Source organism: Myotis nattereri (genome assembly GCF_964212035.1).
Source record: "Myotis nattereri genome assembly, chromosome: 6".
In the NCBI taxonomy this organism is placed as follows: Eukaryota; Metazoa; Chordata; class Mammalia; order Chiroptera; family Vespertilionidae; genus Myotis; species Myotis nattereri.
This window is the reverse complement of record NC_138081.1, coordinates 63,669,851-63,688,100: the sequence shown is the minus strand read 5'-3', so window position 1 is coordinate 63,688,100 and position 18,250 is coordinate 63,669,851. Positions and strand designations below refer to the sequence as shown.

General features: G+C 43.1%; 1 protein-coding gene across 2 annotated transcripts in view; it reads right to left on the bottom strand.

Annotated features, from left to right (window-relative positions):
* Nucleotides 1–16,355, bottom strand: part of AMD1 (adenosylmethionine decarboxylase 1) — a 29,653-nt gene extending 13,298 nt beyond the window's left edge. For both annotated transcript variants that reach the window (XM_081094293.1, XM_081094292.1), the window contains exon 1: nt 15,927–16,355. In XM_081094293.1, the coding sequence (XP_080950419.1) occupies nt 15,927–16,036 (110 nt within the window). In that variant the 5' untranslated portion in view covers nt 16,037–16,355. The remainder of the gene's footprint in view (nt 1–15,926) is intronic.
* Nucleotides 16,356–18,250: the final 1,895 nt, after the last annotated feature.

Sequence of the window (18,250 nt, the reverse complement as noted above, 5' to 3'; positions counted from 1 at the left end):
CCCTAATCACGGGTTAGGCCTAGGGTCCCTACCTGTGCACAAATTTCGTGCACTGGGCCTCTAGTTTCCAACTCTGCCAAGATCCCCCATGGTGCAGCCTACAGCCCAGCTCAGCCCGGAAACGGTGGCTGTGGATGCTGGGTAATGACGCCATGTAGCAATGCCCAGCTTCCTCTCCCTGGTGACTAGGCTCCTTGGAGTTTCTTCAGCCCAAGAAACCGACTTGCTTTATAGTCAGGTGCAAACATTTTATAGTTTAAATGTTTGTGTAGTGTTTTCCTGAGCTTCAAGTCCTAGAGTAGGTAGACTCAGTAGAATCCTATTTTCTTTTCATTATCAAGACATGAAGACATGAATAGGGATATTAAAATATTTCTTCTAATTGATTTCCTTTCAATGTGCACGAATCTGTGCACCGGGACACTAGTGTGTGTGTGTGTGTGTGTGTGTGTGTGTGTGTGTGTGAGTGAGAGAGTGTATGAAAAGGAAAACCATTACTTTTCACTAGTTAAATGATTAAAGCATATTAAAAATTGAGAAACATTATCAAAAAATGAAGGACAAAAAAAGCCTTTGGCTGGCAATTCAACAGTACAAGCATTCCCACAAGATCTTGGGCATACAACGTGGCTCTCTAATGAAATGGGAAAATGTCTATTTCAATCAAGTAGAAAGTCTGTAGTACAGGCAATAATAGCAAAACTGAAGCCATATGGATATACAACTAACTAGTATTTTTTTTTTCTTAAAAATTTGTTTTGATTTTGAGAGAGAAAGAAAGGGAGGGAGAAGGGAGGGATAGAAACATCAATGAAAGAGAAACACTGATCAGCTGCTTCCTGCATAACCACTACTGGGGAGTGAACCTGCAACCCGGGCATGTGCCCTGACCTAGAATAGAACCAGTGACCCCTTGGTTCATAGGTCAACGCTCAACCATTGAGCCATACTGGCTGGGTCTTTGCCATTCTTTAATTGGATTGTTTGTCTTCTTTTGGTTAGGTTGTATGAGTTCCAAAAAATAAAGGGAAAAATAAAGGAAAAAAAGGTATCCTATCTAATAAAGAGGTAATATGCAAACTGATCATCACTCTAACACATAAGATGGCTGCCCCCATGTGGACACAAGAAGGCCACCATAAGATGGTCGGCAAAGGAGGTCAATTGTGGGTGATCAGGCCAGCAGAGGGTAGTTGGGGGGGAGCAGGCCTGCAGGGGAAGGCAGTTGGGGGTGACTAGGCCCGCAGGTGAGGATAGTTAGGAGCAACCAGGCTGGCAGGGGACGGCAGTTGGGGACAATTGGGCTGGCAGCAGAGTGGTTAGGGGCAATCAGGCAGGCAGGTAGGCGAGCGGTTGGGAGCCATCAGTCCTGGATTATGAGAGGGATCCCAGATTGGAGAGGGTGCAGGCGGGGCTGAGGGACACCCGCCCCCACCCGCCCCCCCCTCCCCCCACACGAATTTTGTGCACCGGACCTCCAGTAAATACATAAGAAGTTACATGAGTTTCTTAAACATTCTGGATATTAAACCTTTATCAGATGTATCATTGCCCAATATGTTCTCCCATACAGAGGGCTTCCTTTTCATTTTGTTGATGGTTTTGTGTTTTTTTTTTTTTTTTTTTTTTTTTGCTGTGCATTAACTTTAATTTTCATAGTCCCATTTGTTTATTTGCTCCTTAGTTTCCTTTGCTCAGGGGATGCATCGGTAAACATATCACTATAAGAGATATCTGAGATTTTGCTGCTTATAGTTTCACGACTTACATTTAAGTCTCAGCTTTTATTCTCTGTTGCTGACTGGATAAACTCATTCACTCTTTTGTCATGTCCATTCTATTTAAGCCCATCCAGTAATTTTTATTTCAGTAATTATTTTCATTTTGAGAGTATTCACTCTTACTTATAAAATCGTTATGACAGCTGCCTTTAAATCTTGATCAGCATCACCTCAAGGCTGGTATATGTTGACTGTCTTCCTTTGAGAGACACCGAGAATATCCTGATCTTCTGTATAATTGAGCAATTTATCATTGCAGCCTGAACATTTTGATCATGTTATATAATTTTTAAAAAATGTTTATGGAGGGGGGCAGGGGGAAGAGGCAGCAACAGAGATAGATCAGCTGCCTCCCACACATGCCCAGACTGGGATTGAACCTGCAACCCAGGCATGGCCCTGACAGGGAATTGAACCCATAACCCTTCAAGGGTGAGCCACACCAGCCAGGCCAAGTTATATAATTTTAAATCGTATTTAAATCCTATGGAGCATATTGATTTAAAAATTGTTTTAGCAAGCAATTGAAATGTTATGGTTCAGTCCTCAAGTTCTCGTTTAACTTTTTTCTATGGGTTTATGTTAGGTTTCAGTTTAGTTAGGGAAGGCTATTATGCATGCCACTAGAGGCCTGATGCTTGGCCCTCGAAGCCCAGGTTTCGCCTGGAAGGTGGTCTGATCTAATTAGCATATTAGCTCTTTATTATGTAGGATGGTATTCAGATCTATCATGTACTCAGTGGCCAGTCTGGTACTAGGAGGTGAGCTATCAGTTCTCAAAGCCTTGGATCTTCTGTTTAGGGTCAGAGCCATACATGAGCAGCTCAGGGGGATTCATATAAATCTTTATGGGACTCACTTTCTTCAACTCTTTCTCCTCTCCATAATAGCTCTGACAATGTCTGGCTCAAAGGCAGAAGCAGGGGAACTTTTTGGTCCTCTGGCTAGAAAGCCAAGGCTTTAGCTTTCCCACTCTGCAGCAGGCAGCCTGTGATTATCTGTCTCTCATGGGCCAAATGGGGAGAAGACAGAGGGAAAACAACAACAGGGATATCCCTGATGCTATTCTATCTTGGGACCACAGTTCTTCTGGTCAAAAAATGTTCCCCCCTCCTTGGAGTTTAGGCATCTACCTGGCTACAATTACTACAGGACTGCATTATTTGTGGCAGGAAAGAACAGAAGAAAAACAAAACAAAATAAAACTAAACCAAAAGGGGATCCCACCCATTCTCTTTGAGCCAAAGGGACCCCTCCTTCCTGTCTTTACAGACCAGAAAAAGGAGACTTCTTGGAGTTCTTTATTTGCACCTCGTGTGTAGCAGTTCCAGGTTTCTGGCAGCCTTTGAGACCACCCTAGGAGACTCCAGAGGAAAAAGGAAACAGGAAACCATGGCTGTTCCAGTGGCATTTTAAATTCTGGTTTCCTTCTTCCATTCACCTGCTAACATTTACTTTTCAGAGCCCTCACCATGCATTCTGTCCAGGGTTTTTAGTTGCATCCAGCAAGGTGCTTATTCCACCTTAATGAAAACCACACAGTGCTCCTATAAGTCATTCACCATTACTTAAATTCTGCAACCAAACAGAAATCCTCCAGCAGTCATTATTTTTCCAAAGTCAGTGTGAAAGAAAGCAATTGTGTGAAAACACCTTAAACACAGTTGGATGGTCTATCAACCAAGTGGTTATAAAGACATAATCCTAGGAGAGCTGCTAGGCTCAGAAATATAATAAATACCAGAGGCCCGAAGCACGAAATTCATGTAAGAGTAGGCCTTCCTTTCCCCGGCTGCCGGCACCCACAGCTCTGGCTTCATCTGGAAGGACATCTGGTCTAATTAGCATATTATACTTTTATTATTATAGGTAACAAGTCAGGGGGGAGGGGCAAGAAAGATGTGACAGAAATAAAACTGAAGCTATTAATACAATGCTATACATGTGCATTAAGTGAATGGTGAAAGAGCAACACCAAAACAGCTGAGAATTCCAGTATATCATTCAATCACATTTCTGTGGGAAAAATAAGCCTCCTTTTGTAAATAAAATGAGGCTTTATTGGATTCTAGCCACACCCACTCATTTATATAGTGTCTATGGTTGCTTTCTCCCTATAAGGTCATAGCTCAGCAGTTGCAACATGTCTGCTTTGCAAAGTTTTAAATTTTCTATCTGGCCCTTTACAGATTTTTGCTGACACCTGTTAGAGAAAAGATTGTAAGTGCCCTGCTTTATGTCCAAATTTAATGATGAAAAAGACCAAGTATTTTGTACAGTTGACCAAGGCATTTTCTAAATTCCTTGTTTGTGATTTCAAAGTAAGATAGTATAAAAATTCGTGCGGGGGGGAGGGGGGTGGGGTCCCCCTCAGCCTGGCCTGCACCCTCTCCAATCTTGGGTCCCTCTCGAAATCCAGAACCACTGGCTCCTTAGCGCTTGCCTGCCTGCCTGCCTGATGCCCCTAACTGCTCTCCTCTCCTTGTCTGATCCCCCTAACTGCCTATTTGCTCTTCCCTCCTGGCCTAAACCCCCTAACTGCTTATTTGCTCTCCCTTCCTCTCTGGGCATTCAGACCCCAGTGCAGGAGTGCTGAGAGCTCTCTGCCAAGGCCCCACCCCCGTTCTGACGCCCCCCTCCAGGCCAGGCGGTGCTGCGGGCCTGCGTGTGCTTCTGCTGGGGGGCGGCCAGCGGCGGCAGCCTCACATCCTGGTGGCACAAGTCCCTGCCTCCGCCCTCCAGCTTCTGTGTGCATGCACCTTTGACTGGTTGTGACTAGGACACCGTTAGGACCCATTAGCATATTCCCCCTTGTTATATAGGATGAGTTCAATAAATCATAAATTGACAACAAAGCAGAAGAAAGAAGACAATTTTGGAATGTATTTCATAGTGTTGATTTAGTGATTGGAAAATATTGCAAAAGACATTCAAAATATTACACAGTTGCAAGGTGTTATAAAACAATAAAAATTCATAGATAAAGGAACATATTCTAATTTGAACTACATTTTTTTACATAAGTGCAGCCACCTCACCTCACTGGTTTTCAACTGAGGATGACTGTCACCCAGAAAACATTTGGCGGTATTTAGAGACATTTTTTGGTTGTCACATCGGTGGGGGTTTGTCATTGCAGACATGTAGTTGGTAGAGACCAGGGATGCTGCTACACCATAGGTCAGTGATTCTCAACCTTCTGGCCCTTTAAATACAGTTCCTCATGTTGTGACCCAACCATAAAATTATTTTCGATGCTACTTCATAACTGTTATGTTGCTACTGTTATGAATTGTAATGTAAATATTTGATATGCAGGATGGTCTTAGACGACCCCTGTGAAAGGGTCGTTCAACAGCCAAAGGGGTCGCGACCCATAGGTTGAGAACCGCTGCCATAGGTAAATAGGACACAAGTTATCTAGCCCAAAATGTTAAAAGTGCCAAGGTTGAGAAACCTAACTTCAAAGTAAAGTACTAAAAAATACTATCAGATCATGATAAATGATCCCAAAGTAGTGTGCTCCTTTACTAATGGCAGTCTATGGACTGAATGATCCGTTACCATTCCCGAAAAGCAAAACATTAATGACATAGTTTATATTTAAAGCTTCCTTAAAGAGTGTGGTCTAGTCCAAGCTGGTGTTGTCCTGCAGACTAAAAGGTCCCATGTTTGATTCTGGCCAAGGGCACATGCCCAGGGTTGCGGGCTTGATCCCCCTCAGTAGGGGGCGTACAGGAGGCAGCCAACCAATGATTCTCATTGTTGATGTTTCTATCTCCCTGCCTCCCTGGAAGAGTGTGGTCTAATAAAAAAATAGAACAAGTTGAGGTGTTTACATGAGAAAACATACGATTAAAATGACAAGACAGACTTCTACACCAGCTGACTCCATTATACATAAAACAGGCAAGTGACTACACTGAAAAAATGTCTTTAGCCCTAGTCAGTTTGGCTCAGTGGATAGAGGGTCGGCCTGGGGACTGAAGGGTCCCAGGTTTGATTCCAGCCAAGGGCACATACCTCAGCTGCAGGCTCCTCCCCAGCCCAAGCCCTGGGCGGGGCACATGAATGAGGCAACAAATCTATGTGTTTCTCTCACATTGATTGATGTTTCTCTCACATTGATTGATGTTTCTCTCTGTCTTTCCTCTCTCTTCCACTCTCCCTAAAAACAACAACAAATCAATGGAAAAATATCCTCGGGTGAGGATTAACCAAAAGAAAAAGAAAAAGTTCTTTCTGATTTTAGGAGACACAAACAAGGATAAAAAACATCAATCAGCTGCCTCTTACATGCCCCCTACTGGCAATCAAGCCCTGACTGGGAATGGAACTGGTAACCTCTTGGTGCATGGGATGATGCTCAAGCAACTAAGCCACACTGGCCAGGCCTGACTACATTTTTTTAATGTAAAAAGTAAACACCTCAGGTCAAATGATCTTCAACAAAAATACCAAGACTACACCTACACAACTGGGAAAGGATAGCCTCTTTATTAAATGTTGGGAAAATTGCGTCTCCATACAAAAGAGTGAAATTGAAGCCCTACATGACACCATATGCAAAAATTAACTCAATATGGGTTAAAGACTTACAGGAAAATCTGACACTGGATTTGGCAATGTTTTCTTGGATGAAACACAAAAAGCACAGGCAACAAAACAAAAGCAAAAATAGACAAACAGGACTGTATCAAACTTAGTAACTTCTGTGCATCATAGGAAAGCACTCGACAAGAGTGAAAAGAAAACCTGCAGAATGTGTGAGAAAATATTTGCAAATCATATATCTAACAAGAAGTCAACATCCAAAATCTACAAGAAACTCTTAACACCAAATGCAAAAAACGGCCAACAAGCATATGAAAAGATGCTCTACACCACAAATCATAAAAGAAATGCTAATCAAAACCACTTCACACCCATTAGGATGTAAAAAGGGGGGGGGGGCACGGATAACAAAGGCTGGTAAGGAAGTGGAGAAATTGTAACAATACATAGAGTGTACCTTAGGTGAAAATTACCACATGCTCTAGCAATCCCACTTCTGGGTATATATCCAAAAGGATTCAAAACAAGATCTGGAAGAGGTATTTGTACATCCATGTTCATTGTAGCTCACAAATGTCAAAAGGTAGGAAGCAACCCAAATGTCCATCAAGAGATTAATGGACAATGAAAATGTGGTATATACGTGTAATGGATAATTCACACTTAAAGGAAATTTTTTATCCCATGCTACATGAATGACATTATGCTAAATGAAATAACCAGTCACAAAAGGACAAATACTATGTGATTCCACTAATGAGGTTCCAAAACAGTCATATGAAGTATCTATAGTAGTCAAAATCATAAAGTAGATAGGTGGTTTGTCAAGGACTGGGGAGAAAGGAGGGAAAATAATATCCTATCTAATAATATACAAACATGGTAATTGACTGTACCTTCGCTACACCTCCCATCGGCTAATCAGAGTGACATGCAAATTAGCCACCAACAAAGATGATGGCTAATTTGCATACTGCAGGAAGGGCGGGACAGTGCCATCCCAGCTGTCCTGCCACCATCCGGGCCTGCTATCTGCGATCCTGGGCGGGGGGGGGGGGGGGGGGGGGGGGGGATGCCGTGTGCGACCGGACCCGGGCCCCAACCCCCGGCGCCACCAACCTCCTTATCGGCCCTGCCCTGTGCGCGACCCGGGGAGGTGGGGCAGGCACCTAGGAATCGGGCCTACCATCTGCCACCCAGGGAGTGGGCCTAAGCCAGCAGGTGATTATCTCCCAAGGGGTCCCAGACTGGGAGAGGGCACAAGTGGGGCTGAGGGACAACCCCCACCCCCCGCCAGTGCACAAATTTTTGTGCGTGCACCAGGCCTCTAGTTTTATACATATAGTTTCACAGGATGAAAAAGGTTCTAAAGACCTGTTGCACAACAATCCTATATAATAAGAGATTAATATGCTAATTAGCTGTTACGTGAGATGTAATGACCAAGCGCATCACGACCAGATCATGGATCAGCAGGAGGATGGGCCAGCGAGGTACAAGTGGGCTGCGGAGAGCTACAGGAGGGGGCAGGGCAGAGGGTGAAGAGCTACAGGAGGGCGGCAGCGACCTACTAGGGCACGGATCTGTGCGCAGGGCTACTAGTAAGAATATACTTAACAATCCTGAACTGTACACTCAAAAGTGGTTAAAATGATAAATTTCATGTTAGGTTGTTTAAAACTTTAATTAAAAATGTAAATGACTGAGGGAACAATGCTGCTGGAGGGTTTTCACCCATCACCTAAGGAATTAGAATTGAGTTTGATCCTACTATGAGATCCAATAGATCAGACACTACAGATGGTGACTGAAAATTTGCATTTACAAGGCCTCCATGTGATTAGATTCCACTAATGGATTACTTTCTTAAAGCTGGTTTCAAAGTTATCAATTTACTCAAAAAGCCTATTTGAAGCTGCCCTCAACTGTGCTTGCTAATAGCATGACTTTCCTTAGATTCAGGCCTCTACACCTTACCAAGGTAGCAATCTTTGGGTCATACCCTAAAACGTAAGATTATTCATCAAAGCCTAGACCAGTGATGGTGAACCTTTTGAGCTCGGCGTGTCAGCATTTTGAAAAACCCTAACTTAACTCTGGTGCCGTGTCACATATAGAAATTTTTTGATATTTGCAACCACAGTAAAACAAAGATTTATATTTTTGATATTTATTTTATATATTTAAATGCCATTTAACAAAGAAAAATCAACCAAAAAAATGAGTTCGCGTGTCACCTCTGACACATGTATCATAGGTTTGCCATCACTGGCCTAAGCTGACCAAAACAAATTCCGAGCATGCCTTCTTAGGGCAGTTAATTCAAGATATCTGGAGAAATAAATATTCTCTTTTTGTTCAAATAAATCAACCCAATAATCACAGTATTCTCCATCTCAAATCTCTACCCCAAATTTAAATCACTTTCAGTATAATTATTGTTTACAGTACTTGCAATGTGCACTTCTGAAAGAAAGGTGGTTTAGAGACAGCAGTTCAAACTTCTTGAAACTGTTAGAAATGTAACAAGTTTAATTCAACAGGAAACTTTTCTATTCCAAAGCATTTAAACTGAAAGGTTTTTTAGCAATGGGTTGTAAACTCCTTCAATGTAAATTATCAATTCTGCAATACTGTGCAATGATGTAGTCAAGTAAGGCATGAGTTCTGGGAAAGGTAATGCTGAGGTGTGATTTACTATCTTTGCAACTGCCCCTAATACTTTACTTGCAAGTTATATTTTAGCTTATAAAAATAAAATACCTGGAAGTTTCTCACAATTAATGAAATCTTTATGTATTCTCTTTACTTTCACTAGAATTTCCCACCTCCTACTAAGAATAAGTCAGATTTGTGATAAATCAAAAGCAAAAAGCCTACTTTATTGTCCTTAGAGATCAAATTAAACTATCTTTTCTTTTTTCCAAAATTTCTTATTTTCTGACAGACTTCCTATCCATTACTTCCATCCATCCCAAAGCTGCCATTAAAATAAGACTTTTATTTGGTCCAAATTAGTGCAGGAATTTGACATTTTTACACATACTTTTGAAATCTGAAAAATTAGTAGACAAAACTGCAGGTTAAGATATTACTCCTTCTTTTTACATTTCAACTTTAAATACTGTGTGAAATAAGTCAGTTTTAGGACACATCATCCTTTCCTTTATTTACTTGGATATGCCAGGACTACTGCTTTCCACCAACAGATGATTAACCAGTATTCTTTAACCCAGCCCATACCAGACAAAATTTTCTATTAAAAATGACCCTCCCCTCAATTACATGTGTCCCTTTTATCTCCCTTGAGAAACTAGTAAAAGATTACCAGTATTACAAAATTGCTTGGAAAGATAAGCCTATTTTACATTAAGTGTGTTCTATTCCCTCATGCCACATAAAAAAAAAAAAATCAACTCCAGATGGACTGCAGATATAAATATGAAAGGTAAAACAATGTTGAGGGATGAGCAAAGATATCTCAAATAGTTGTGGACAAGCTCACGGGAGGCTTGCATGGCCGCCTTACAAACTCAAAGACCGAAAGTAAACACCTAAGATGGTCTGAAATGAAAACTTCCTAACTAAAAGCGAATCTAATGATCAAAATAAACAGGAACAGAAGAGAAACAGAGGCATGGATACAAGGCAAAGACTGACAGCTGTTTGAGGGGAGGAGAAACTGCAAGAAAGAAGATGAAGAGATTAGCCAAAGAACATATAATGCATAATCCACAAACAACTGTGTGGGGATGGCCAGAGGGAAGGGTGGGATGGGGACATCTGTAATAGTTTCAAGTAAAAAAAAATAAATGGATAGAGGTAAAAAATAAAAGTGAGTCATGGCAGGTAGTCCTGTAGTAGGCAGGAATATTCATTGACAAAGGTCAACCTTTATCTTAACTGAGCCTATTGTCTTTTTTGCAACACATCTTTGTCAGAGTCATTTTTTTTCCAGACCCCTAAGGGCACAATCACTGTACCAGAGCAAACCAAAGAACCCTCACTGTTTTCATGTTAATTGTTCAGTTAGGTATCCTATACCCACCAATGTAAAAGAAGTGTCTATTGTTGTGATGACCCCCAACCATAAAATTATTTTCATTGCTACTTCATAACTGTAATTTTGCTACTGTTATGAATCGTAATGTAAATATCTGATATGCAGGATGTATTTTCATTGTTCGTGACCCACAGCTTGAGAACAGCTGGATCCAGTTCCAGAGATTTCCAAGCTTTGCATTCCCTCACCTCCCTAATCACCAAGAAATTTCATGTAACCCCTCTAAGTCTTTTCTCTTGTATTCTGATGTATAAAATATGTGGTAAAACTGACATTTTCCAAAGCACTTTCTCAGCCCGTTGCTTCCCAGCAAATTTTCTCAGCTTGGTTCAAATAAACTCAAAGATTCTCTACAGGTTTGGATTTCTCTTATGTCAACATAGTACATAAAAACTGCTAACCATTAAAGGGGAAATATTAATAAATTGAATTATATTAAACTTAAGGTGTTTCTACTTTCAAAGGTATCATTAATAAGGAAACCCATAGAGGATATATTTGTGATATTGGACAGAGATTTCATCCGTAACATATTAAGAACTATAAATAAAGTCACCCCAGAAAAAAATAGACTTGAACAAACATTTCACAAAAGATATCCAAATGATATAAAGGTATAAAAAAGGAAGCTCAACTCCATTAGTCTGATGGGAAATACCTACTACTACTACACACACAATAGCTAAAATTAAAAAGACAAGTGGTTAGCTTTCCCTGCTGATAGGGCTCTTGCAAACATGTGAATGTTCCTAGCACCCGCTGAACTTTCTGTAAGAAGTGTGGCAAGCATCAACCCCACAAAGTAACACAGTACAAGAAGGGCAAGGATTCTCTGTATGTGCAGGGAAAGCGGCATTATGACAGGAAGCAGAGTGGTTATGGTGGGCAGACTAAGCCGATTTTCAAAAAAAAAGGCTAAAACTACAAAGAAGATTGTGCTGAGGCTTGAATGCATTGAGCCTAACTGCAGATCTAAGAAAATGCTGGCTATTAAGAGATGCTAGATATATGCACTCTCTGACCTAACAGTTACACTCCTAGAGGTATGTTTATCTAACAGAAATACATAATGTTCACTAAAAGACACATGCAATAGTGTTCATAGCAACTTACTTGTATTAGCAAACTAGAAATTATTCAAATGCCCATGAACAGTAGAATGGATAAATTGTGGTATAGCAACACAAAACAACTACAAGCACAACAATGAGAATGAACTACAAAACCTCAAACATAATATTGACTGTAGGAGGCCTTACATGATGCAAACTAAATGATTCCATACCTATGGTATGTTAGAAGTTAGGACAGTGACCCGAGGGGTAGAGGGGGCAGGAAAGTAATTGTTAGAGGTGCAAGTAGGACTTCTGGCTAGTTATATTCCTTAAACTTCAGTGACATGAGTGTGATCAGTTAATGAAAACTAGATTTGCATTATGATTTTTATAACTTTTTGTTTCAACAAAAAGTTTAAAAAAATCTGTATTCAAAAGATAAGCTATTTTACTAACAGCCAGATTTTTCATATTATACTTCTTTCTTTGGTCAATTACCACCTCCTCAAACTCTGTTGGAATATTGCCTTCAAAATTACCTTACGGTTTTCTCTCTTGGCTCAAATCTTTAGAATTATTTTCATGTCACAATTCTTCCAGCTCCACACCACTTCTAATTAAATATTTTTGTCCTTATACTTCACAAAAGCATCTTTCCCCCAAAATCATTTCAGCCGTTTTCCAAATTCATATTCATCTTTGTTATTGTACAAAGAGTTTGGGGATTTATAATGCTCTAAGTTGATTTCACACAGATGCAAACTGCTAAGTTTACATACTTGGGGGGAGGGTAGAGAGAGCGCAACAGCAACCAAAATTATTCTTTGGTTTGTAGCAGTAAATACAACATATATGCTAATAAGAACTAAATTAATGTTCCTATTAGCGAGGCAATTCAATCATATGCATGGTGAGAATCACTGACAAGATAAAGCTACTATGCAAAAATCAGATTGTTCTTTGGAGACATGTATTTATTTTAAAATAAATTCTATTCATTTTTACATCTCCCAAGATTTCTGACATACACACCTACTTGTAAAACAATCAATCACAAGATAGTGACCACTTCTACCACTTCCCAAAGGTCCCTCAGGCCTCTTTATAATCCACCCTTCTCTTTACTCCCAAACCTCAGGCAACCACTGGTGTGATTAGTATGCATTTTCTAGAATTTTACAGAAACTGAATCTTTGAGAAACTACCAAACCATTTCCCAAAGTGGTTTGTTCACGTTCCACCCTCACCAGCACTGCATTAGAGTTCTGGTTCCTTCACAGCCTGTCAGGGTTTGGATATCAAAATTATGCTAATCCCAAAATGAGCTAGGAAATGTATCTCCTCCCTATTCACAAGAATGTGTGTAAAAGGCTGGAATTATGTCTTCCTTGAATGTTGGAGAGAATACTCTAGTGAAATCATCTGGGCCCAGAATTTTCTTTATGGGACGATTGATTAATGACTAATTCAATGTATGAAATGGTTACAGGACTACTTACATTTATATTTCTTCTTACACTAATGTTTGGAAAGGTATTTTTTTTTCTAGGAATTTTCCTATAACACGTTTAATGTTGTAGCATATGTAGTAATCCTATTAGGACATTTGTGCCTGCTCAATCTCAATGTCCTTAGGTTTTACATTTGATATACAGTGTAAAAAGTAGATTTACTTTTTAATTTTAATCTACAAATCTATTAAAATCTTTTAATTATAACCTTCCATCTACATTTTAATGGAATTACTGAGAGTAAGGACATGAGGCAAGGACAAGCAAGGAGGACATGAGGCAAGGACAAGCAAGGATTTCTGGCTTCCAAATTTTTATCATTCAATAAAAACAAAACTACTAAAGATTGCTTCATGATACTAATCCTTCTACAGAATAATAAATCTAAAGCTTCCCAGTGACACTATCTCCTCTATTTGAATAAAAACTACATCAAATTATTAGGGCATCCTTTAATGTGTAGCCTTTTAAAATTACAATCTGATAAACTTAATTCTCCATCCTTGGTTGATGGGGGTGGAAGGGAGAGATTGATTTTGTTCTAAAGATAAATATAAAACACTTGTAACATTTATACAGTGGTTACTTACTATGTGTCACTGTTTTTAAGCACCAAATATACACTAACCCACTTAATCCTCACAACTACCCCGGGAAGTAGGTACCATTATTATCTCCATTTAGAGATGAAAATATACCACACAGCTAGTCATTAAGTGTTTGATTAAAATCTAGACATTCCAGAGGCCAGGCATCATTTCATTATGCATATTCTTCTAGATGACGATTATCCTTCCACCCTCTTGCCAGGTCATCACGCATCAAATATTTTTCCAGGTACTTTTAAAATCTCCTCGTAACATACATAACCTACCCGGTGCATTCTTGTTTGACTGACAGTTCACGGAAAAACTTTCCCAGAAAGGCTACCAATGGAATTCTCAGTTAAATCGATATTTTTTTTCGTTCTTAGTTACTCCATCTACAACTGCTGAAACACCCTAGAGAAAACCCTCAAAATAGTGATTTAATGAATGTTTAAATATGTTCAAGACGTGCACTAAATTATGAACTATACAAAACAGAATACTCTGTCCTCGAAGATTAAACATTTTGCCATTTTATGAGCCATATTCAAGTAATAAGATAATTGCTACTGATAAAGGCACAAAGGAAAAGTGGTTCTTAAGTATTTAAAGAAAGCAAGCTGCCCTTTTACAAGCCTTTCTCTCCCTCCTGGACTCAGGGAACTCTTAACTACAAAAAAAACAACCAACCAACCAAACAAAACCCAAAACAACCCAAGCTTAAAATCTGGCATTTCTCCCCAAGAACTTGGATAAAGGGTAAAATCCTCGTCCCTTATATTAAGAACGTGTCCTTACAAATAAAACTTTAAAACATTCCGTGAGTCAGGGCAAAACAAGGCTATTCATTTTTATAAGTTAAGATTTTCTAAATCGTTTTTCCAAAGTTTATCACCAACACCAGGGAGTTTTCCTTCCCCATCGGTGAAATGGAGGCAATACTAAGCTTCCCCATATATTTTTAAGAAAAGTCACTGCTTCCTACAACACCTATATAAAGTGCTTAGAACTGAGCCTGGCGCACGGCAAACACCGTGAGGGTCGCATAAAGCTGGAAAAAAGGAGACCCGTAACATGAGCTCTCCCGACGCTGTTCCCCGGGAGGATCCTCCCCGACCTGACGCCGTCAAGTCCGGCAGCACGTGTCCTCCCGGAGTCCCCTCTCCAGCGGCTTTTTGTCAGCGACAGCGGAGCGCGCAGCCCACATTCCTGAGACGCCCATTGGCCCACGCCCCGGCCGGGCTCTCGGCGGGGCCCGGGCGCTCATTGGCCGTCCCCGCTCAATGAAGCGGCCGCGCCGGTTCCTGCGCGAAACCGCCGCACTCGTGTGCGGAGGAGCCCGAGCGGCAGGGGTGGCTGGCGGTCAGCGTGCCCCGGCAGCAGGCCCAGGCACCTGCGGCCTCGCCCGCGCTCGGACACCCCAAGACCCCCTACGAGACCTCTCGCTCCCCAAGCCACCAGCCCAGCTCTCTCGCGGGACTGCCGGGGTGGGAAGCTGGGGCCCCAGAGGCCTTTGCTGGCTTCTGCATTCAAGGTTTTCAGTCCCGGGCCCGGCGGGCCTCTAGCTCGCCAACACGGCCAACCCTATTCTGGCCCACCTCGGCAGGACCCCGGCGGCTCGGGAACAGGTTACACACACCAAGGTCAAGAGTCGCGGGGGCACGCCTCGCGGGCGCTGCGGCCGTCGGCGGGGAACGCCCCGACAGGCTTTGGTGCAGAGCGTGCTAGGGCGGCGGTGGGGCCCAGCCACTGCGACACCGCCACCCCCCCACCCCCCCATTCCCGCCGCCCGGGCGCCACACGCCGCCAGCGCGGGCCGAGCTGGAGGCCTGCTCGCCAGCGCCTGCCTGGGACGCGGAGGGCCGCTCCGATCCGCTGCACGCGGGGAGAACGAGCCCGGTTCAGACCCGCGCCCGCCCTCCCTCCCTCCCACAACCCCCGAGGCGGGCACGCCCGAATGAGCGCCTGACCGTGGCCGCCCGGCCACACCTGCCGGGAGGGAGCACCCGCGGCCCCCCAGGCCCCCTCGCCCGGGGCCTCGGACCGCCAAGCCGCTCCGAGCGGCGCCGCCCGCGGCCCAGCCGGGGACGTTACCTGAGCACGCGGCGGCGGCGGCCGCACCGGCCTCCTCCCCTCCCCCCGGGCTGCGCTCGGCCCGGCAACGGCTACGCGAGAAACCGGCCCGGGCTCCGCATGGACCCGGCGCTCCCTCCAGCACCGGGGCCCCTCTCGCGGCGTCGAAATAACCCCCGAAGTCGGAGCTGCTCCCACCTGAAGGCTGCAGAGCCCGGCTCCCCACCCTCCGCCCATGGTTAGTGTCGCCCAGGCGGCGACAGCCCCAGATCCGACCGTGGGCGAGCGCCGCGGGCACCCACCTTGGGATGGTGCGAAGATCCCCCGATCCTTGACTCGCGTCGGCTTGCTGCTTGGAGAACCAAACCTCCAGTAGCTTCTCGGTCCCTTCGAAAAAATGTGCAGCTTCCATCACCGTGAGACTAGCGAACAACCAACAACCACAGAAAATCAACTAAATTAAATCTCTTCTCCCGCCGCTGCTGCGGATTGTTCCAGCTGTTTCAGGTTCCTTTTTTTTTTTTTTTTGCTACAATTTTATATTAACTTTTTTTAAAAAAAGAATTAATAAAATTTTCCCGGCTTTTGTGTGTGTGTGTGAGCGAAAAGTTGAATGTGAGTCTGTTGGAAATAGAGGCAGATACAGTTCAGTCTCTTGTAGTCCGCTGTTCCCCCGTTAGAGAGCGAGCTGAGCGAGCGCTAGCTAATGTCGCCGGCCATACTGTGGAAGCGAGAGCGCTGCGTGAGCAGCGCCCTTATATACGCCGTCTCCCTCGAAAGGCCCGGAAGTGACGCACGTCCCGCCCCTGCGGCTCATAGCTGCAGCCGCCTGTCCATCACCGGCGGCCAAGCTGCGGCTGGCTGGCCGCCGGCCGGCGAGGAGCGCGGGGAGCTGCCCGCTGCTGCGGTTCGGGCTCGCGCGGGTCCTAGGGCGGGAGGTGGCCTGACGCTGTCGGCCGGCGGCCTGGGGAGCCGGCATGGCGCGAATAAAGGCGGTGCAGTTGTGTGGACAACGGGTCAGCCGGGAACGTGGGGGGTCCTCGGGAAGGGCGGCGGCGGCGGGGGCGAGGGCGAGGGCGGGGGCGGCGGCCACGCCGGGCTGGCGCGGGGGTTTGACCCGTGCGTTTCGCCGCGATGGCTGGGGCACTTGGCCATTCTCTCAAGTGTGTCCCCCTCCGGGCGGACGAAGCCGGGCGTTCAAACCCAGCATTTGTCATCACTTGACGCACACGTTCCCAGGATCAGATTCGAAGGCGCTTTCATTCACGCCTTAGCTGCTCTATGAAGGCACGCAGTTCTCGCCCCGTTTACACAATAGCCAGAAGCGTTGTCTTCTTATTTCAAAAGGGAGAAGCAAGGAGGCTCCCAGCCCTGCAGGGCTCGGGTGCGACCTGCCTCCCACCACGTGGCTCGCCCCAGCCTCGGAGTTGGCCAAGCACGGCAGCTGCCGTGAAGCGCTGGCCACTCCATGCTCCATTAGGTCAACCGGTGGGAATTGACTCTGCATAAACGATTTCTAGAAACGGATTTATTTAATGTAACTTGAAATTGATAATATTTTCCTTTAAATTGTCTGAAGATTAACTAATTGAAAGGGGTCTCCACTGCCTCCAAAATTTACAGTGCTACCATCTCAGTGTATCAGAATGTACATGGAAATTAATGAAAAAGGATCCAAAGCGATCACTAGAGGTTATTTCAAGAACCATGTATCTACTATTTCAGTAATAAACGTAAAGTGTTAAACAGTTGCCAAGTAATACTCATTTTAACCTGCGGTGGCAAAATTGTGATAACAAAGTTATGACTTTTACTCAGAAATAAGAAAAAAAGTCAACCTGACATAAAAATTACCAAGGTGACAAAAGACTTGTCCATCATCCTTAAAGGAAGATTTTCCTTAACTAAAAGTGAAATGTGATCATGTTGTAAGTGTGGAAAACCTAATAAAAAAGACATGGTTTTAAGTTTGCACGCTAGATTCCCTGAAGGGTAGAACTTGTCTTACAAAAACATTTATTCACATTTCTCCATAAAACCTGTTGAAAGAAGCTGTGTTGTATGGTAGGTACATATACTAATCTCACCATGTTTTTAAAAGCACCCAACTTGGGGATTGGGACAAAAGATAAGAAATGTTACTTATTGTAATAATAATTCAAAGAGAATGTGGCGGTTATACCTGGAATAAAGATAAAAGAAGAATTTGTGTTTTACAAGCTATTCAGTTATTTTGATGTTGCTTATTGAAATGAAGAATCAGTCTATTAAACCACTTCAAACACTAATTGTAGTATAAACATAATTTGGCTTATAATTGCTTATAATTAATTGCTTTTCAATTACTATTATGCTTTTCCCTAATGCAATTTAAGTTCATATAAAAGTGCCAAAAATCTTGGCAAGGTAAGTCCTTCTTAATTTGATACAGGATAATTTTAAAAGTGTCTACCAACTGGACTGGTCCTTTGTAAAATATATTCTTTTTCCTTAGTGGCCCCCTCAGATGATTTACCATAGAGCAGCCAGAGTGACTTTTTAAACATAAATCCAACTTAACACTTATTAATATTTTAATACTTAATACTTTAAAATTCTCCAGTGGTTTCCTGTCACATTTAACATC